The sequence below is a fragment of the Mobula hypostoma genome, chromosome 7 (genome assembly GCF_963921235.1).
Source record: "Mobula hypostoma chromosome 7, sMobHyp1.1, whole genome shotgun sequence".
NCBI lineage: Eukaryota > Metazoa > Chordata > Chondrichthyes > Myliobatiformes > Myliobatidae > Mobula > Mobula hypostoma.
Window position 1 is genome coordinate 122838429 of NC_086103.1, and position 22556 is coordinate 122860984.

Sequence of the window (22556 nt, forward strand, 5' to 3'; positions counted from 1 at the left end):
CGGAAGCCCTCCCCGAACCGCTGTTCCCCGATAACCAGGTCTGCTGTCACGATCATCTTTCTCGTGGAGTCTTTGCACTTACTTCACTGAAAATTAATTGCATAAATTATTTGGTTGGCACCTGACTTTTAATGCAAATAGATTTTATTACCGGCTTTCGTTATACATCAATAAATGTCATTAGAAAATGCCATTTTTGCTTCAATTCCTTGCGTTTTGAAAGTCCCTGGTGTCAGCGGAAAGTTCGGCTCCAAGTAGACAATATAAACGATATATATATAACTTACAATAATAAATCCTTACTATACTTATGGGATTGTCAAGCTGAATGATGAGAGACTAATTTACCCCTTCCACAACTGTGAGAGACTTCGTGAATAAGAAACAGGTATAAAGAAGCCAGAGCTTCATTATCAGATGTGTCAAAAATGAAGAAAATGCTTTTTAGCAACCAAGATGGGTCGAGAGTACTCCTTTAGTTCATGTGAAGGAGGGTCTCCAGATCGCAGTGTGCTTCATCATGCACAACATTGTTCAGCACAGAGATTTTCATTTGGAAGAACCTTATTCACCTTCATTTTTAAAAAATGGAGGAAGGAAGAAAATTGAGCACCATTGATCAAATCAGTTCCTTACACAGCTAGTCAGAATACACGAAGTTCCCCTCTCCAGTAGAAGTATGCCTTCTACAAAACAGAACAATGAAATCCTGCTGTTTGTTTCAACCACCTCCCCTGCTCTGAACACCCCTTCACCGCTTGCAGTATACAATGTTACCAATGTCCAACAAGGTCTTGCGATAACAGTAAAATGTCCAAGATCATCATTCACTCTGCTTGTTGGATTGCGCACTGTCTTGACAAAACAAGTCCAGGCCACAACACCACAATGGCATACAATTAGTCCAGCTCTATTGCTATTGAACAACTCACTGACGGGATAATCCTGTAGTACTTGATGTTCTTAGTATCCAGCAGTGACTGGTGATCATATAAAAGACATATGAAACCAAGAAATACACCTTTGATTGGATCCGGAGTGGCTGCTGCCCCACCATTTACTGGAAGGGACTCTGGGAAGTAACTCCAGGGTTGTCAAAATAATGGCATGGGATCATTTACATCCATGTGAAATAATAGATCAAGCCTCAGTTTAAAGTCTCATTCAAAACCTAAAACATCCCCATCTTAAGTGTCAACCTAATACTCAAGTCTCTGGAGTCAAAGTTGGATTCAAAACTTTGCAATTTGGATATGATTGCATTACTAACATCACCAAGTTAGTCACAGGATCTTAGCTTTTTTGTGATCACATTTTGTTTTATTGACGAATATTATTGTTAGGCTAAGATCACATTAAAAGTATTCAATGCCTCACTCACTGGAATATGGAGATTTGTTACATCTAACAAGAAAAGTATCAGAGTGAGAGTGCGAGAACACGCTATGTTGAAACATTTCATTCGGTCATAAGGAGGATGCAGAGGGCGTTTCCTTTGGCAGTAAACTAAATTTAGACTTTATTTTTGTTTTAAAAAGAGTCACTTGCTTAAGGTACATGAATCAAAATATTTTGTTTCAGGGTATAGTGAGTCTAAGTCAAAGGACTGTGGAGAAGAGACCAATAGATATCCGATGAGACAATTATCATTGGAGGATATGAAGATGATTTTGGCATTACAATCTCACTAAATGGCAGTGTAGACTCGATCGATCCAGTAACCTAATCCTGGCTCCTAGTCCTGCCTTAGGGTCTCGGCATGAAACGTCAACTGTACTTTTCTCCCATAGATGCTGTCTGACCTGCTGAGTTCCTCCAGAAATTTGTGTCTGTGCCTGGCTCTTAATTCCTCGGTCCCTAAGTAACCAACGGTAGTTAGGCTACAGCGGTTGAAGAAGGTAGTTCGCTACCACTACCTCACTCTTGACAAAGCTTACATTAAAAAAAATTTGAAATGCTACCGCCCGATCTACGGAGTAGACGCGCTCATCGAGATGAGCAACCCCAACGCGGTCGCATCCTTTCGAGCCCACAACCGCACTTCACGACAGCCGCGCTTCTTTTGCGACTCGGTGACGTCGCGGCTGTGTGGAGTGACGTCGACCCTTTGTGTGCATCATGTCGGAAAGCGCGGCACGGGGAGACATGCCGGCCAAGAGGCAGAAACTGAGCGATGAGAACAGCAATCCTGACATGTCGCCAGACGAAAATGTAAATGAAATTAAGGGGGATAGGGGCGGGGAAGGGAGGCGCTTTGCCACCAACTTTCCAAGAATGAGACTTTAGTTTAAAATGTCTGTCACCCGGACTTAGTCCCGGGGAGGCCTTTGCCGTGTGTGTGTGGTAGTTGGGGTGTAGGTGGGCAAAGAACGAACAACCTCCAACTTACCCACCGATGATGCTCTCTGCACTCCCTCGGATCTTCACTGTGAGCTTGATCTGGAGATAAGGGTGGGTGGTAGAAGAGAGAGCTTTAAAATCCATGACCCTGTAGTTATACATGGGAAGGGGATCTTCCAATAATGAGAATAAATTACCTATTTTTTTAAAAAAAACTCACCCAGTTCATGATCTGGGCTTCATTTCATTTAATTGTATGTTATTAACTGGTAGGTACCATGGTGTGGTGGCATCTTTTCCACAAATCTTGGTGTTGCTTCCATCTACTGTGCACACACTGTGACTACAAGCTATCATTCTTCATATTGGTCCAAGTAAAACCTAACTGTTTGACTGTTTGGTTTGAGTTCGGTACGTCATCAGCCCAAATTCTTTTGTTTCTGTACGAAAAGGAATTTAAGAGAACTGGTGGTATATTCGTCCCTGCACCGTGTGGCTCTTGGTGTATTGCTAGCTAAATACGGTCGTAACATGTAGATCAGGAACATACTATTTGCACGGCTTCTTTCCTGGTTCCTTCTACTTGTTTTGGTCAGTCATGTGTCTGATGTACACAGATCCACTGTTTTCCACGCTTTTAAGATATCAAAGAAGGGTTTACCTGAAGAATTGATTGATTGTACGTTTATACAAACGAAGTGAGTCTGCTGACGACATACCCCTGTAAAAAACTAAACAGCAAAACAGCCAGCTTCATTCATTGTAATAATGTGGATCCTTATAAATTGCCAATAATATAGACAACTATAGCTATTTCATGCCTTTATCATTCCTTTCGGAACTTTTTGCAATATGCTAATACACATTTTTTAGTTCTTAATGATTTTTTATTGGTTATAACTTATAAGTATGATTTCTAAGTTTATACATAGCAATACTGATTGCTTGTTATTCAGGTACAAATTCTTGATTCCTATGGCTAATGTTGAGCAACAGTAAAAAAATTAATTCTTAAATGTTTATTAGTAGTCATAGTCATACTTTATTGATCCCGGGGGAAATTGGTTTTCGTTACAGTTGCACCATAAATAATTAAAAAGTAATAAAACCATAAATAGTTAAATAGTAATATGTAAATTATGCCAGGAAGTAAGTCCAGGACCAGCCTATTGGCTAGCGCTAACAAGATGTGAGTTGATGTAGTATCTGCTTTATTTATGAATTGGAAGCTAAGTATTCTGTGGTCTGGTTTGGATGTTACAGTTACTCATTGTAGAACCTTTAATTTTGCATTAGTACTTTTAGGTATTGCTCTGCTCTACTATGCTATGTATTTACAGTCTTGGTTAGGTTCACTGCATGATGACAATGCAATTATAGAGAGGCAAAAGTAATTTTTTTTATAAATTACTGCAGCTTGGATCTGTAAATTTATTTGTCACTGCTATGAAGTTTTCAGATACTGGGGTGGAGATATGTCTCTACCAAAGGAGGTATAAGGTACTCCCTCCCTCCGATAGCCTGCAGATCACCCATGGGTATGGTATACTTAGCCTCCCTCCAATCAGGATCACGTGGAGCCATGGGAGCAGGTGGTGCATATCACAAGTCCTGGTTATGCAACCACTGGCACTAGGCAAACCATCTCTGAAGCATATTGATAATGGCTGGGGTCACCCCTCTTACAAAGACACTGTCCAGAAGAAGGCAAAGATGGCAAGTCACTTCTGCTGGAAAATTTGTCAAGAACAATCATGGTCAAAAGACCATAATCGCCCATGTCATACAACACGGCGTATGCTGCTGATGATGAAATATTGATCACCTGACGTAGCATTTCACTATTTAGGAAACCAAATCCACCTTCAGTTGTTTGGTTAGGTGGAATGTTCATTATAAATGTTCTTTGGGTTTATGGGTTTTGTTTTTGCCTATTGATTTAGTAGCAATAATCAAGTTCAGATATGTGCTTCTACTTTGATGTAATGGGCTGACACTCCTGTGATGTTTTTTCCCTTTTAAACTAACTTATGAAAGATACAGTAAAATATAACTGATGAAATAGGAAAGAAATATAATGTATCTAGCTAGAAATATATCTTAACTATCATTGAAACTCCTAGTCATAGTCAAAGCATAGAAGCAAGCCCTTTGGTCAAAAATAATGACAGTATTGTTCGCTGCACTGTTTGCAACAGTGACTTTTATTTTGTAATTTATTTTTTATTGAAGTTCATCATCAAACAAACATTTCCGTAAGATGTATTTCAGACATTGTACATATATATGCCACAAGTCTCCACATAATATTTGTCTGAGGTATACACTTATAGAAAAGAGAGGAAAGTAAGAAACAAAAAGAGAAAACTATGTACAAGTAGGGAGTGATTTTTTTTACAACATATTCATTGATTTTTGAGAATAAAATCAGGCCTATGAGGTGTTATGTAGTTAAATCATTTTTCCCAGCATGAATCAAATTGTTCCAACTTATGATGAACAAATGCTGTTATCTTCTCCGTTCTGTAAATGTCCATTGTAATTTCCATCCATACATTTAAAGTTGGTACTCTCCTGTGATAACCGCTTCATGGTAAGAGTCTTTTTACCAGCCACCAGCAGTATATTCATTAAATATTTATCTATTTTCAACCATTCTTGAGGTACTTACCCAAAATACTTTCTAAGGGTATTTCACATTTAAAAATGTCTTGTAGGGCACTGTGTATCCCACTCCAATAGTCTTTGATAACGGGGCAATCCCAGAAAATATGATAATGGTTTGCATTTTGATCTCCACTATTTCTCCAGTAAACAGGGAGGTTACTATCATAATGGGATTTCTGAGAGGGTGTAATAAAAATATCTTATCAAGTTTTTCCATCCAAACTCCCTCCCTCCCTGTGAACTGGTACACTTCCATTGATACCTCCATATTATTGTCCATTCTTCCTCAGATATAATTATCCCTCCTTCCTTCTCCCATTTTGTTTTAATGTATGAAGTTGAATGTGTTTTAGGATTTGACAAACCCTTATACACGCTTGAAATTATTCTACTACTGTTAGCTCAATTATATGCTTTTTTAAATAGCTCTGTCAATCATGTACTTGCCTTGGTTACATTTTTAACCGTCCTATTAACATACTGTCACATCTGTAAATAAAAAGTCTTGTTTTTCTAATAAGTGTTTCTCTTTAAGCATTTCAAAACCAAACAGTGTTCCTTCTTTCATTATGTTGCCAAGAACTTTATTCCTTTATTCCTTTAGCTGTCTAGTCCTTAAATCTAGCATCCAGTTTATTCGGCATAAAATCCGAGTCATATGCACACCATGTAAGAATTGCAATATCTCCCTCTAGTTTATGTTCTTTTGTAATAGTTTTCCATACTTTAAGAGTCCTTTTCACTCATGGGTTGTCAATAGTATTTATGTACCTTTTTAGGTTGTTATCAGCCAAAATTGCCTGTATGGGGATGGGAAGTATCCCCTCCTCCATGTTTTTCCATTGAGCGTCATATAATGGCTTGCACCAACATATCACAGCTCTCAACTGTGCTGCAAAATATTAATCTCTAAGAGAAGGTAGGCCCCATTCTCCCCCCCCCCCCTTTCCTTGGCTAATTGCAAAGTTTTGAGACAAACTCTAGGCCTTTTACCTTGCCATATATATCTTGATAACATTTTATTCTATTCATTGAATTGATTTTGATTAATCTCTATTGGTAGGGTCTGAAAGAGATATAATATTCTGGGCAGTATATTCATTTTAATAGATTCAATCCTTGAACTGAGACTAAAAAAAGGAATTAGGTCCCGTCTTGTTATATCTTCCTTAATTTTTTTTATATAGGCTGATAATTGCATTCTGGTAATTTTGCCAAGTCTTTTGGCATAATGATGCCCAAATATTTGAAAGACTCTTTGCCATGCCCAGGGATATCTACTTTCAATTTCTTTTGGTGGGCTATAGTTAAATGAAAGTAATTGGGTTTTATCTATGTTGATCTTGTATCCTGATAATTGACGATATTGTTCAAAGGATTGCATCAATTTAGGTAAAGAGTATGTTGGTGCCCTAGATAGATCAAGATGTCATCCGCGTAACAGGCTAATTTATGCTCTGTCCCTTTAATAGTAATTCCCCTGATATCTTCATTTTGTCTGATGTATTGAGCTAATGGTTCCAGATATAATGCGAAGAGTAGCGGTGACCATGCACAACCCTGTCTTATGCTCCTTTCTAGGGTAAAACTATTTGATAAGTATCCATTGATATTAATCCTAGCAGTAGGATTCAAGATTCAAAGATTCAAAAAACTTTATTGTCATTTTAACCATACATCAGCTCTGCAGGGCAGAATGAGACAGCGTTTCTCAGGGGCAGTGCAATCATAACATAACAAACGTAACACTAAATAACAAACATAACAATAAATAGTAAAACACAACAGCCACATGTCAGTTATAAGTGTCCAGTACAAGTTAAAAGTGTCCAAAGCAGAGTCAGGTGGAGCAGCTATTTAGCAGTCTGACTGCGTGTGGGAGGAAGCTGTTTAGTAGCCTTGTGGTTTTAGTTTTGATGCTCCTGTAACGTTTGCCTGATGGCAGAAGAACAAACAGTTCTTGGAGAAGGTGTGAGGGGTCTTTAATGATGTACCGTGTCTTCTGGAGGCATCGACTCTGAAAGAGGTCTTAGACAGAAGGTAGGGAGACCCCAATAACCTTCTCTGCTCCCCTAACCACCCTCTGCAAGGCGTTTTTGTCGACAGCACTGCAGCTGGAGTACCAGGTTGTGATGCAAAAGGTCAGCACACTCTCAACCACGCCTCTGTCGAATGCAGTTAAGATGTTAGTGGGGAGTGATGCTTTTTTAAGCTTCCTCAAAGTGCAATCTCTGCTGGGCCTGTTTCACAATCCCAGTGGTGTTCCTGGACCAGGTGAGATTGTCCTGGTGTCTGTATAGTTTTAATATAGTGTCTGTGTAGTTTTAATAATTGTGCCATGGAAACCATATCTATGTAAAATTCTGTAAAGAAAATTCCAATTGACGGAATCAAATGCCTTTTCAGCGTCCACGCTTATCACTATTGCTTCAATTTTATTTTTTTGTATATGATCCATAATGTTGTGTCCTTCGTATATTGTCTTGTGTTTGGTGTTGTATAAAACCTGTCTGATCCTTATGTATCAGTATGGGTGGAAACCCTTCTAATCGTTTGACCATGCTGGAGGTAAATAATCTACGTTAAGAATGGATATTGGTCAAAATGACCCACATTCCATTTTATCCTTGCCTTCTTTCGGTATAGCTGAGATTATCGCTTCCTTCCAGCTGGGTGGCATTTGTACCTTTTTTAGAGCCCAGCTCAGTGTGGGCAGCAAGACAGGAATTAACTCATTTTTTAATTTTTTGTACCACTCTGCCGTATACCCATCTGATCCTTGTGACATGCTTAACTTAAACCTACTAATTGCAACTTTTAGTTCAACTTCAGTTATGTCAGCAGTCATCGTTCTATTTTGTTCTTTGCTTAAAGAGAGTAACTAGAGAATTTAGGAAGGTGTCAATTTGGGTTATGCTTCCCCCTGGAACTTTGGAATATAGAGTTCTGTAAAACACTTCAAAAGGTTCTTGAATTTCACTTAGCTTTTTTTTTTATCATTTTTGTTCTTGGATCCCTAATTCTATGAATTATATTTTCTGCTCTTTTTTTTCAGTTTCCACACCAGTATTTTCATAGACTTAGATCCACTTTCATAATGTCTCTGTTTCAGAAACTTTAAATTTTTCCTGATTTCTTGCGTAGCTTGATGCAGCTCTGAAAAAGCAGCAATCAGTGTTCACCAAAAGTCAAGAGACTCATGATGGAGCTATCAAGGCCAGCGGTATTATTGCCAACAAAACAGCTGCTGTGTCAAAGCCATACTCAGGGGGAATTCATCAAAGCATGCATGCTGATGGCGGCAGAGCTGGTGTGCCCTGAGAAGAGGCACGCTTTTGGGAATATCAGCTTGTCAAGAAATATGTGGTAGAGAGAATCACGGACCTTGCAGAAGATTTGAACAGTCAAATAAAAGATGAAGTGAAGTCATTTATTGCCTTCTGTATTGCAATTGATGAGAGCACCAACGTGACTGATGTAGCTCAATTAGGAATATTTATTCGTGGTGTTGATGCATCTTTGACCATCACTGAGGAGTTTGTGGAGATGGTGCCCTTGACAAACACCACAATGGCGAACGACGTTTTCTCCAGCCTTGTCGAGGCCTTGGACAGACTGGGGTTGACTGGAGTCGCTGTTAACATGGCAACAGATGGCGCACTGTCCATGGTCGGGAAAAAGGCAGGTGTTGTTGCGAAACTCAGAGAGAAAGTTCAAACAGAGAATCCAGAGCAGGAATTCTGGAATTTTCATTGTATTATACGGCAAGAGGCATTATGTAGCAGGAGCCTGAAAATGGACAATGTCATGGATGTAGTAATAAAAACGGTTAATATTAGAGCCAAGGGACTCAACCATCGGCAATTTGACACTCTTTTGTCTGAAAGTAATATTGGACATGGCCTACCCGACCACACTGATGTCCACTGGTTGAGCAGAAGGGTTGTGCACAAACGTTTTTTTCAATTATGTGCAGAAACTGGACTATTCATGAATGAGAAAGGGAAGTCAGGGGCAGAGTTGGATGACCCAGACTGGCTTCATGATCTTGCATTTTTGGTGGATATAACAGAGCACTTAAATGTGCTTAATGTTAACATGCAAACTTGTTACGGAATACTACGACAGCATTTGTGCCTTTCAAATTAAATTAGGCCTGTGGGAGATACAGCTATCCCAGAACAACCCAGCTCATTTCCCCTCTTTGCAGTCTGTGCGTGTCACTCATGGGAATAATGACAACATGGACAGGTACAAGGACAAAATATCTTGGCTGAAAAATGAGTTTCAGAATTGTTTCCAAGTCTTCATTCAGCTCGAGAAGGAATTCTCACTATTTTGCTCGCCATTTGCTGTCAACGCAGCATCAGATGTGCCGGAGGTACTCCAAATGGAACTAATTGAAATTCAGTGTAACTCGGTTTTGAAATATAATTTTGAGACTGTGGGTCTGGACTCATTCTATCAACACCTGGGACCGATGTACCCCAAGATGACAGACTTTGCCTCAAAAGATCCTTTGCATGTTCAGGACGACATATCTCTGTGAGCAGCAGGCGTTGTCCATTATGAACACTAATAAATCCAAACTGCACTAGCAGCTGACACACAGACATCTAAATGACATTATGAAAATCACAACTGCCCAGAAACTGGTCCCTGATGTTGACAGGCTGGTTAAAGCCAAGAGATGTCAGATGTCTGGAAGCAGCAAGTGAAAAATGAGTGACACTCTTCGATGCACTGCGACATGTAAGCAAAATGCATTATGAAATATTGAGTGTCATAATATCGTGATTCATTCATTTTCTGACTATTCTATTATTGTAAATGTGATCACCAATAAAAATTAGAGGCTAACTGTGTTCATTGAGTTTGATTGCTGGAAGCAGGCAATAAAAATTAGGTGCAGTTGTGTAGCCTACATTTACAATTTGTTTCGTTAGGTCTACATTTATGTCTGCTAATGTTTGATTTCAAATGCTTTATTAATGGAAAGGGTGTGGCTCCCAAAACAATCTTAGCCAAAATAGCATCGTTTTTTCTCTCTCTCATCACAACTTTCTTGTAGCCTACGACTGTAAGTTAATACCAATCATAAAAATAATGCTTGCTAGGCAATCTTCTTCATAAGAAACAAAATTCATAAAGTGAAACACTTTGTAGTTATAGCAGAGACTGAGACACATGAGAGCAGATTGAAAAAACAAAGGCAACAAAAGCTGTGGCAGCACGCACATGTGTACAACTGATCCGGCCCGTATGAAGTCACATTTTGTCCAATCCGGCCCGTGACCTAAAATGAGTTTGACACCCCTGCTCTAATGTATCTTCTGCCAAATTCAATTTGTGTTTTTTTTTCTAGTTCCTTCAGCCTATTTTGTAATTTCTGTGATGTTTTATTCATTTTTTTTTCTTATATGAAGATATCACTATAATTTTCCCTCTTAAGACAGCCTTCAGAGTATCCCGTAGAATGGGAGGTGAAACCTCTCCATTATCATTGAATTCTAAGTAAAGACCAATTTCCTTTTTAATTTGTTCCTTAAAGTAGGGATCATTGAGTAGACTTGAATTTAGTTTCCAAATAGTATTCTCTGGTTGTAGGTCAAAATCAACAGATAAATATATAGGTGCATGGTCACTTACATCTATTGTCCCAATTCCACAGGTGTTTATTTTGTCTTTGTCTTTTCCAAATGTTATGAAATAGCCTATTCTTGTATATACAGAATGGGGGGTAGAATAATGAGTGTAATCCCTTCTGTCAGGGAAAAGGTCCCTCCATATATCAATTAGACCAACATCCTCAAAAAGTGTATTAACTTCCTTATAACAAACATCAAAGTTGCTGGTGAACGCAGCAGGCCAGGCAGCATCTATAGGAAGAGGCGCAGTCGACGTTTCAGGCCGAGACCCTTCGTCAGGAGTCCTGACGAAGGGTCTCGGCCTGAAATGTCGACTGCGCCTCTTCCTATAGATGCTGCCTGGCCTGCTGCGTTCACCAGCAACTTTGATGTATGTTGCTTGAATTTCCAGCATCTGCAGAATTCCTGTTGTTTAACTTTCTTATGTAAGGATTTTGTTCCATAGGTTTTTCTATTGGAAGAGTCTAGCTTTGGTTGTAATTGTAAATTTAAGTCTCCCCCACATATCAGGAGACCTTATGTTTCCGTTACCATAATATTAATAATTTTCTGAAAGAAACTAATATCACTTCCTGGGAGTGTGTATATATTCAATAGAGTAACTGATTTTCCGTCTATATTCCCCCTTACCAGAATATATCTGCCCTCCTTATCTCCCATTTCGAATACTTTTTCAAAATTTAGCTTGCTTGAGATAAGAATATAACTCCTCTGCTATATCCTGATTTATATGAGGAGAAAAACAAATTAGTGAAGCCCATTCTCTTTAATTTTCCATGCTCATTATCACTTAAGTGAGTTTCCTGTAAATATACTACATGGGCTTGTTCTTTTTTCAATTTTGGATAGAATTTTACTGCGCTTGATTGCATTTAACAGCCCATAGACATGAAAAGAAAATGAATTTTACTTTGTCCTTAGCCATGTGTATTTATTTGTCAATATATCATTGAAATTAACAGAATAAAACTAAATTGATCTACTCCCCGAACAAATAAGAACCAAGAAACAGGAATAATTTTAAAAAAGGCAACGAAGGTGTGATTCCAAGGCTGAGGTCTCTAGTAGATGACCCTGTGTTGAGCTAGAGGGATACGAATTGACAATAAACTAGACTGGTCAAAGATCACTGAGGCTGTCTACAAGAAGGGTCAGGGCCGTCTCTATTTCCTGAGGAGACTGAGGTCCTTTAACATCTGCCGGACGATGCTGAGGATGTTCTACGAGTCTGTGGTGGCCAGTGCTATCATGTTTGCTGTTGTGTGCTGAGCAGCAGGCTGAGGGTAGCAGACACCAACAAAATCAACAAATTCATTCGTAAGGCCAGTGATGTTGTAGGGATGGAACTAGACTCTCTTACGGTGGTGTCTGAAAAGAGGATGCTGTCTAAGTTGCATGCCATCTTGGTCAATGTCTCCCATCCACTACATAATGTACTGGTTGGGCACAGGAGTACATTCAGCCAGAGACTCATTCCTCCGAGATGCAGCAAAGAGCGTCATAAGAAGTCATTCCTACCTGTGGCCATCAAACTTTACAACTCCTCCCTTGGAGGGTCAGACACCCTGAGCCGATAGGCTGGTCCTGGACTTATTTCATAATTTACTGGCATAATTTACATATTACTATTTAACTATTTATGGTTCTATCACTATTTATTATTTATGGTGCAACTGTAACGAAAACCAATTTCCCCCGGGATCAATGAAGTATGACTATGACAAAGCTGAAAACATATTCAACTGCATTGCATCATCCATTCATGACAAAGGCCTTGAATGGTCTAATTGTGTAGGATTTAGCAGTGACAACTGCAATGTAATGATTGGCAAAAACAACTCTGTCTTATCAAGAGTGAAAGCACAGGCCCCTTATATTTACAGTGTTGGCTGTCCAAGTCACCTGGTCAACATTTGTGCCAAAACTGCTGCTAAGGAGCTCTCAATGTCACCTGAAGAACTGCTCATTGACATCTACTACTACTTTGAGAAAAGTTCCAAACGAAGAGAAGACCTAAAACAGTTTCAAGAGTTCTGCAATGTTGCCCAGCAGGGAGTACAAAAGCATTGTCCTACACGCTGGCTCTCTTTAGGAAAAGGTTTGGACCATCTGCTCCACTAATGGCCAGCCTTTATTTCATATTTTGAGTCAAAGAGTAAGAATCAGAAGTCATCTCATATTCAGAAGAGGCTGAAAGACCCCCAAATGAAAATATACACATGCTTTCCCCATAATATCACACAACGTTTTGACAAATTCAATTTGGTTTTTCAAAACAAGGCACCTATCCTCTTCAAGTTGGATCAGAGTGTAGAAGAGCTCCTGCATGACATAGCAAGCAGATTTATTGAGCCAAAGGTATTGAGAGAACAGAACATTCAGGAGATACCCTGAAATTCACCGTCCAGATAAAGAGCTTTTTATTGGGTACCTGGCAAGGAGGCAGTTGCTAAACGAGGAAGCACAAGAGATTCCCCCCTTACAAGACAAAGCAGTTCTTCAAAGATGCAAGAGCATTCTATGTCAGGTGCTTTCAAAACATTTTGGAGAAGTTCCCAATGAGAGACCAAATCTTGAAAAATCTGTCAGTGGTCAATACAGAGAGCCAAGATGAGGTGAATTCAGAGCAGATTTTGACTTTGTCAGAGAGATTTCCAAATGTGATCAAGCCAGATGCAAGAGAACAGCTCCACTTGGAAGTCCCAGATTATGTCTCAACTGACCTTGAAGGACTGGTGCCAAATTACAAAAGTTTGCCAGTTGATGAGTTCTGGGGGAAGCTGGCCAAAGTAAAATCTGTGAGCACAGGGCTGTTGAGATTCAAAGAGCTCTGCCAGTTGATGAAGCTGCTTTTGGTGCTGCCAAATTCTAATTGTAATGTAGAAAGGGCATTCAGCATGGTGCGTCACATTAAGACAGAATTCAGAAGTCATCTGTCTCACAAAATACTTGTGAATCTGATATCTTGCAAAATTACCAAATTCATTGACACAGACTGCTATGAGGTTGAGACTAATGGCAAAATGCTCAAATCTGCCAAGCAAGCCACCTCACAGTACAAGGACAGTTTGCAAAAGAAATAGAAAAGCTATTTGCATTAGCATTTAGCTATTAGCATTGAGACTACCAACAAAATACTCAATAAGGAATAGATATAGATATGTATATATATAAATAGTTTTAATATGTGATCAAATAAATTGTTGTGTTCTTTTGTCATCAAATGTCCTGTATACATGTGCCCTTGGAGGTTGACTGGGGTGGGGGGGGGGGCAGTGGCAGGGATGGTGGTGCTACCTCCCTGAAATGAGTTTTTGCAGGGTGGGATGTCTGAAACATTAAGCAACACCGTTGTCTCATCAGTATTAATCAACAAGCTTCAGAACCTGGGCCTCTGAAATTGAGTGATTGGTCTTTCTGAAATCTCTTTGCAAACAATATTGATTAAACTGTGGTTTCCACTTACAGTTTAGTGAAAGTTGTTGCTTTGATAAGGGAATCTCTGCCCAAAGTGCAGGTGTGCAGCCTTTCTTACACCTCCTCAGTCCAGTTGCTGAAGCTTAATTGGTTTTGCCATTTTTTCACTATTGTTTCTTATGGACTAAACCAAAGTATGGATTCCTTGAACCCTGTGCATTGGGAAGGTTCCTGAAGCAGTGAGAGGTTGCTTTCCATAGAGGGCACTGATGCATCGCTTCCTATTGCAGCATCACATCAAATTTTCGCAATTTCAGTGAATCCTGATCTATTTTCCCCAGTTTGACACATTAAATTTTAGATAAAGATTTGCTGTTCAAACTCTTAAACCGTCGTATCATGCGTTCAACTAAATATTGTGTATTGCTTTCGTAGTGTATGGTGTTGTATGCATTTGCAGTATGCATAGAAATTAACATAAGTTAGAGTTCCTTACTCATTCTAACAATATAACTTTCTTTTCATCTTTTTTTCTCTTTAATCTTGGAAGGTTCACCAGCCAGTCCTGGTGAAGGGTCTCTGCTTGAAATGTCTACTGTTTATTCCTCTCCATTAATGCTACTTGACCTGCTGCATTTAGTGTGTTATTCTGGCAGGTTCACCTGTTTCTTGGATGGTGGAACTGCCTTTTGAGGAGGGATGAGACGGACTTGGCATGAAATCGTTACTTGAGAAGCATGAAAGAACATTGCTTTAAAACTTAGAAAATTTGTACAAACATACAAAGAGGGCTTAACTAGGTTCTGCTTCCAGGAATCATGAGTGTGTTTTCCTCACTCAAAGGAATCTACAGCACTCTATTACATTATGACTGACAAGGTTCCTTAAGATTGTCATAACCGAGGGAGGTAGTGCGGATAAGGCCCACTACCTATGAAATGTTCCCAGTGGTGTGCGTCTCAAATAGCCTCTGACAAGCAACTTCATCTCCTGGCCTTCACATGTGGCTTAGCTACTAAGCATGGCAGAATTGTTCTACTGACAGGAGAAGAGGCAAAAGTGAGCTAGATACACCGTAAAATCAGACTTTTCAGGCAGATGGAGCCTAAAGGAAAGCTCTGATCCCAAACCCCCACTGCCTTGCAGCTATAGCCACTCATGGGGAAGGCTTCAGGAGAAAACCCCCGGGAAAAATCGGGAGCAGGAGTCCCTAAAGCAGTCTTGCGTTGAGTTCAACTTTGACTGGCAACTTCTGCAATGCCGCTGGTGCCAAATTGTATTGGTCTCTGCCGTTCCTTTGAATTCATCAGCTGCATGGAGAAGGGGAGGCTGCTACATGGGCAACAACTTGCTCTCCATTTTGTACCACCCTGGCTTGTGTATCATATAGAGAGCTAGGACGCAGTATCCGTGGTCTACCCCAACCAACAGAGGGCCACAAAATTACTGATAAATGTGAAATTTGTTGTGTGTGACAGCAGTACTGTGCAGACAAAATGAATAATGAGGTAGTGTTCAATGGCCGAAGGATCCGTGATAGGGTGAAGACCAAAGGAGATTGCATGATGGCTACAAGAGGCTTTGAAGGGTACTGAATAGCAGAAGGTGTGTCCAGAGGAGATGTATATGGATGGAGACCATAAAATCCGGAAGAGACACACAAAAACAGATACAAGGCTGAAAAAAGCTAATTTTCTGAAAATGTAAATGTAATTGTTATAGAACAATATAGCACAGAACCCAGCCCTTCAACCAACCTAGACTATGCTGAACTATTATTCTGCCTAGTCCCATCAACCTGCATCTGGACCATAGCTCTCCATACCCCTCCCATCCACGTACCTCTCCAAACTTTACAGTAATGTTCAAATTGAACCTGCATCAACCACTCCGCTGGCAGCTCATTTTACATTCCCGTCCCACTCTTTGAGTGAAGAAGTTCCCCATGTTCCCCTTAAAATTCTCACTTTTTACCCTTAATCTATGACCTCTAGATCTAGTCTCACCTAATCTCAGGGAAAATGCAGGAAGGCTTTTTCCACTATCGATACACCACATTTATACCTCCATCAAAACTCCTCTCATTCTCCTTCACTCTGGGAAGAAATTCCTAACCTATTCAATATTTTGCTATAACTCGGGTCAACAATTCCCAGCAATATCCTTGTAATTTTCCTCTGTACTATTTCAATCTTGTTGATAACTTTCCTGTAGGTAGGTAATCAGAACTGGATGCAATATCACAAATTAGGTCTCATCAATATCTTGTACAACTTGTACAGAAACAGTCCAAAGGCTTCTTGATTCACAGAATGAATCGAACTGCTGATTCGGAAAGGCAAAAGGTGGAGGTGTGTTTCATGATAAACTGTCGGTTGTGTGCCAATGTGCTGGTTTTGTCGAATGTGTGTTCCCCGATCTTGAACACCTAATAATCTTTCAATATTTTTATTAGTTTCTACATAGAAGAATACAGAGTACAAGAAAGTATACATAAAGATCGAAAAAAAAACAACTACCAATTATATTATATCTATTCATGATAACTCATTACCCCATATTCATGTGGGTTAGTCAAAGTTATATTGAAATATACTAATTTATTACAAAATAAGAATCTAACCCCTACCTAGACCGAAGCTGTTTATTAAGGAGCCCTCCTAGCTATAAGAGAGCTAAAGGCCAAAATATGTGAATCTGATGTCTTCAACTTGATATCTTGTCCTGCAACAATACTGAATAGGGCTGTCAGAGGATTAGGCTTAAAATTGACTTTGAAAAGTAAAGAAAAAGTTTGGAAAAACTTCCTTCCAATATTTTTCAAGACATGGACAAGTCCAAAATATATGAATTAATGAAGCTTCTCCATTATTGCATCCATCACAGTAGGGAGATATATCCGAATAAAAATGAGATAGCTTATCTTTAGTCATATGGACTCTATGTACCACCTTAAATTGTATGAAGGAATGGCGAGAACATAGTGATGACGTATTAACCAGTTTAAAAATTTCATTCCAAGTTTCCTCAAATATTGATGTGTAAAAGTCTTGTTCACAGAGATCTTTAATTTTGCCTAAAGAAACATTCCTCGTCTCCAGTAACGTACCATAAATATTAGATATTGAACCATTATAAAAAGGTGTCAAATTTAAAATTACGTCTAGTAAGTTCTTATCTGAGCTTATAGGAAATGTGCATAATTGAGATCTTAGAAAGTCTCTAATTTGTAGATATCTAAAAAAGTGAGTTTTAGGTCGGCTATATTTAGCTGACAATTGCTCAAATGAAAAAAGATTTCCTCCAACAAACAGGTCCCAAAAACGTTTAATACCCAACCTGTCCTATTCTTTAAAAACTAAATCAGTCATGGAGGGTTAAAAAAAAATTAGAATAGTTTTTGGGACTAGAAAGGGTAAATCAAGTAAACCAAAATGTTTTCTAAATTGTATCCAGATCCTCAGAGTATGTTTAGCTATTAAATCATCAGTTAGTTTACTTACAAATAAAGGAAGTGAGGACCCAAGAAGAGAAATAATAGAAAATTTGTTAACAGAATTAACTTCTAAAGGAACCCATACTGGATGGTCTACACAATTAATATAATATATCCAAAACATAAGATATCGTATATTAACTGCCCAGTAATAAAACCTAAAATTAGGTAAAGCTAATCCTCCAGACTTTTTTAGGTTTTTGAAGATGAACTTTATTAAAACGAGGATGTTTATTTTTCCATATATATTATTATAGGCATCCGTTAGTCTCGTGAGACCATGGATTTGCGCCTTGGAAGGTTTCCAGGGCGCAGGCCTGGGCAAGGTTGTGTGGAAGACCGGCAGTTGCTCTTGCTGCAAGTCTCCCCTCTCCACGCCACCGATGTTGTCCAAGGGAAGGGCACTAGGGCCGATACAGCTTGGCACCGGTCACAGAGCAATGTGTGGTTAAGTGCCTTGCTCAAGGATACAACACGCTGCCTCAGCTGAGGCTCAAACTAGCGACCTTCAGATCACTAGATCACTTTTCCATATATAGGAGGATAAAATAGATTCAAGAGAGTCAAAAAAAGGATTTAGGAATAAAAATGGGTAAAGCCTGAAAAAGATATATAAATTTAGGTAGAATATTCATTTTAATAGAATTAATTCGTCCAATCAATGATATTGAAAGAGGTGACCAATTTAATATCTTTTTTACATGGTTCAATAAAGTAAGACAGTTTTCTTTAAACAGGTATTTGTAATTCTTAATGATTGTTACACCCAAATAAGTAAATTGATTCCTTACAATTTTAAAAGGAAGATTAGTATTAATTGGTGCCAAATTATTTAAAGGAAATAATTCACTCTTATGTAACTGGCTAAAATGGGAGAGTAAAGAAAGTACACAAGGTAACAAAATCTCAACATTAGAGATAAAAAGCAATATATCATCATTGTAAAGTGAGATTTTGTGGATAATACCTCTCCTTAAAATACCACAGGTATTATTAGATTCTCGAAAAGCAATAACAAGGGATTCTAAAGTTAAATCAAAAAGCAAAGGACTCAACAGACAGCCTTGTCTACAAACGCTTGTAGTTCCGCAGTGAAGTTTAAATGGTTTGGAGTTTTGAAAATTAGTAAGAACTCGAGCAGAAGGAGATAAAGTAACTTAATCCATTGAATAAAATCTGGTCCAAAATTAAATTTTTCTAATGTTTTAAGTAAATAATTCCATTCAACCTGATCAGCATCTAAGGATATCATACATTCTGATATCTCCTGAGAAGGAGAGTAAGTAACATTTAATACACGGCGTATATTAAAATGGGAATGTCAGTTTTTAATAAATCCAGTCTGATCATCAGAAATAATAGAAAGTAAAATATTTTCAATCCTATGAGCCAGAACTTTAGAAAAAATTTTAGTATCTACATTAAGTAATGAAACTGGCCTATGTGAATAGCATTCAGTTGGATCCTTGTTCTTTTTTTAGGATAAGCAAAATGGAAGCTTCATAAAAAGATTGAGGCAAACTACCCAATTTGAAAGAATCCAAAAAGACTAAGTGTAACTGCGGCATAACTAATGAAGAAAAAGCCTTATAAAATTCTCCAGAAATTCCATCTGGACCCAAGCCTTCCCCGAGTCTAATGAACGTATAGCCTCAGCGATTTCCTCATAAGAAATGGGTTGATCCATCTGTTTGCAATTATCTGCAGAAAGTGCAGGGATATTTAATTGATCTAAAAAATTGTTCATTACAATATTATCTTTAGGGAAGTCAGAACTATAAAGTTTAGAATAGAATTCTCTAAAGGTATCATTTATTTCAGAGTAATCATTTGTCCTATCACCATTAGTTTTGCAAATTTCTTTAATTTGTTGTTTAACTACATAAGTTTTTAATTGGTTGGCCAATGTTTTGCCTGGTTTATCTCCGTGAATGTAAAATTGAGTTTTATCTTTAAGAAGTTGAGTTTCAATTGGATATGTTAACAGAAGATCATATTTAGTTTTAACTTCAACACGTCTTTTATATAAAACAGGATCTGGAGCTATAGCATATTGTTTTAATTGATTGGCTAATTCAATTCTTTCTTTATTAGCCTTATTCTTAACCCTCACAGTATGAGAAATAATTTGTCCTCTAATATAGGCCTTGAAAGTATCCCATACAATAAGATTAGAAGTCTGTTCCTTTTTATTCTCTTCAAAAAACAAAATACTACGTTTCTCTAGAAATTTTAAAAATTCTTTATCAGATAACAAAGTTGTATTAAAACACCAGAAACTGTTGGTTTGAAGAAGACCAGGGAGTTTTAAAGATAAAAAATATAGGAGCATGATCTGAAACAGCAATCTCTTTATATTCACAGGAGCGAACTGATGAGATCATTTGACTATTGATAAAAAAATAATCAATCCTGGAATATGTGTGATGAACATGGGGAAAAGAATGAATATTCCCTATCTAAGGGATGTAAGAAATGACAAACATCAACTATACCACACTTCAATAAAAAAGGATTGAATAAACAAAGTTGATTTATTAAGAGACGTTGGTTTAGAAGTTGATCAGTCTAAAATTGGGTCTAGCCAACAGTTAAAATCTCCTTCCATCACCAATGAATAAAATTTCAGATCTGGTAAAAACGAAAAAAAGCATTCAAAGAATCCTGGGTCATCTACATTTGGGGCAGACACATTGGCAAATGCTATTAACTTATTATCTAGTTTTCCTGAGACTGTAACAAAACGTCCATTAGTATCAGACACTACTTTATGTTGGATAAAGGAAAGTATATTGTCTATAAGAATCAAAACTCCTCTAGATTTGGCCTGTAAAGGGTGAAAACAAAGTCTATTCCAACGGCTAAAAAAACGTAGATTATCACATTTGTGTATGTGAGTTTCTTGTAAAAAAAATAATAGGGACCTTAAATTTCTTAATATAAGCAAAAATCTTATTATGTTTTACAGGGTGATTTAACCCTTTCATGTTAAAACTGAGTAAATTAATAGTTTGGTCTATTTTTAATATTATTTAAAGAAAGGGTTAAAATGTAAGTTAAAAACCAAGCCATAAACCTTGAGAAATGGTAACCAAGCAACAAGTTGGCTAAAAATTCGAAAACAGCTTCTAGGGAAAAAAAAACCATAACCCCACTCACCTCCCAAAGAAAGAAAATCGACCAAAAGAAAGTCGGCATGTATAAACTACTGACAACCCCCCAAAAACCTGGTGATCGCTCCAATTAGTTTCAAGGTTATTTATATTCCAACCTAGACTAAACAATACCCAAACAAGAGATTCAGCTATCGTATATCAAAAATACAGTATTAAAAATAGGAAAGGAAATTAGTTACAAAGGTTTACCAAAAGTAAAAGATACAATTATTCATACAGATAGACGTTAAATATTAATCTTATATCTTCATGGAAAATCAGACTAAGCAATTAGCTTTCAAATTTAAAAAAAAATCTTTGCTTCAGCATTCAAATGAAACCCTTCGAAGGGTCCATCTTTAATGAGATTCTCAGTCAAACTGGGTAACCAAGGGATGGGTTAAAACCCTTGTTAAAAAAATTCCAACAGAGCTTGTTTAAATTTAGCACACTCCTGCATAACCTCAAGCGAATAACCTTTGAAAATCTTAATATTCCACCCCATAACCAGACATACCCCTTTGATGGGATTTATGAATTAAAAGTTTCTCATTTAATCTTGTGTCTTCATGTAAGGAGGAAACTAAACAGTTAGTCTTTGGATTTAACCATCGGATTTTAAGAACTTTTGTGTTTCAATAGTTGAGTGGAACCATTTGAAAGAACCGTTTTTAAGTGTGATTCTGAGTTGGGCTGGGTAGCGAAGGGAAGGCTTGAAACCCATATTAAAGAGCTCGGACATAACTTCTTTGAATTTAACACATTCCTGCATAACCTCAGGCGAATAATCTTCAACAATTATAATCTTGCGACCATTATAGTCAATCATGCCTCTTTGATGAGATTTGTGAATTAAGAATTCCTTTGTTTTAAATTCATGAAAGCAGATTATTACTGATCTTGGTTTCTGAGCGTTAGGAGATCTAAACGCAGGAGATCTGTGAACTCAATTGATTATAGACACAGTTGTCAAAGTCTCCGGAAATAATTCTTGCAAAAAGTTTTCAAAAAACTCCATAGGATAGTTACCTTCGATTAATTCTTCCAGATCTAGAACCCGTAGGTTGTTCCTTCTACTTATATTTTCTAGGTCGATAATCTTCTGTCTGAACTTTCCATTGGACTTCAATTGCTTTTCACAAAGCTTCTGCAATGCATCCACTTCCGTTTCAAGAGCCGACAAATTTTCCTCATTATTTTTAATACATTTATCGTGTTCATTAAAAGTTTGTTGAATAGAGTCCAATTTACCATCTATTTGTTTAAATTCAGTGCTGAATTGTTGAAACTTCTCACAGGCTTCTCGTGTATGACTTTGCAGCAATTCCATCATAGAATCCAAAGAGGCAGGAAAATCATCCTTTTTAGTACCTCTGGCACTCCTTCTGGCCATAATGAAAGAATATCACACTTTAAAAAAGAAATTTCAAGACAGTTTGGAAATAGTAAGATAATTTAAGTTGGAGCAACAGTGGATTGCTGTTACTCCATCAGCCACCACCAGGAAATCTCAAACACCTAATAGTCAAATGCCATCTGTTCTATTTACCAAGGGAATTCTCCTCCATTATCCTGACCACAGTTTACATACCACCAGTGGCAGACTATAATCGAGCTCTTGAGATATGATGCCATCACCAAACAAGGAAGTCTATCCAGAAGCATTTCAAATCATAATCAGAGTTCAACCAGGCTTGTTTGAAGAAAAAACTGCCCACTTACCATCAGCATATAACCTGTAGCACCGGAGGTCCCAAAACACTAGGCCAACATTATACTAAAGTAAGGAATGCCTAGTGTTCTATGCTCAGACTGCATTTCAGTGAACCTGAT

The 22556-nt window shown here is 38.0% G+C and overlaps 1 protein-coding gene across 2 annotated transcripts in view; it reads left to right on the forward strand.

Annotated features, from left to right (window-relative positions):
* Positions 1–2107: 2107 nt before the first annotated feature.
* The window catches only part of LOC134349500 (polycomb protein eed-A-like), a 39758-nt gene continuing 19309 nt past the window's right edge, over positions 2108–22556 (forward strand). Inside the window, exons 1-2 of one of the 2 annotated variants that reach the window (XM_063053903.1) lie at positions 2108–2211; positions 8152–9854. In XM_063053903.1, coding sequence (XP_062909973.1) covers positions 2119–2211; positions 8152–8328 — 270 coding nt within the window. In that variant the 5' untranslated portion in view covers positions 2108–2118 and the 3' untranslated portion in view covers positions 8329–9854. Of the gene's footprint in view, positions 2212–8151; positions 9855–22556 lie in introns of those variants that run through there. The other variant, XM_063053901.1, reaches the window with a different exon arrangement.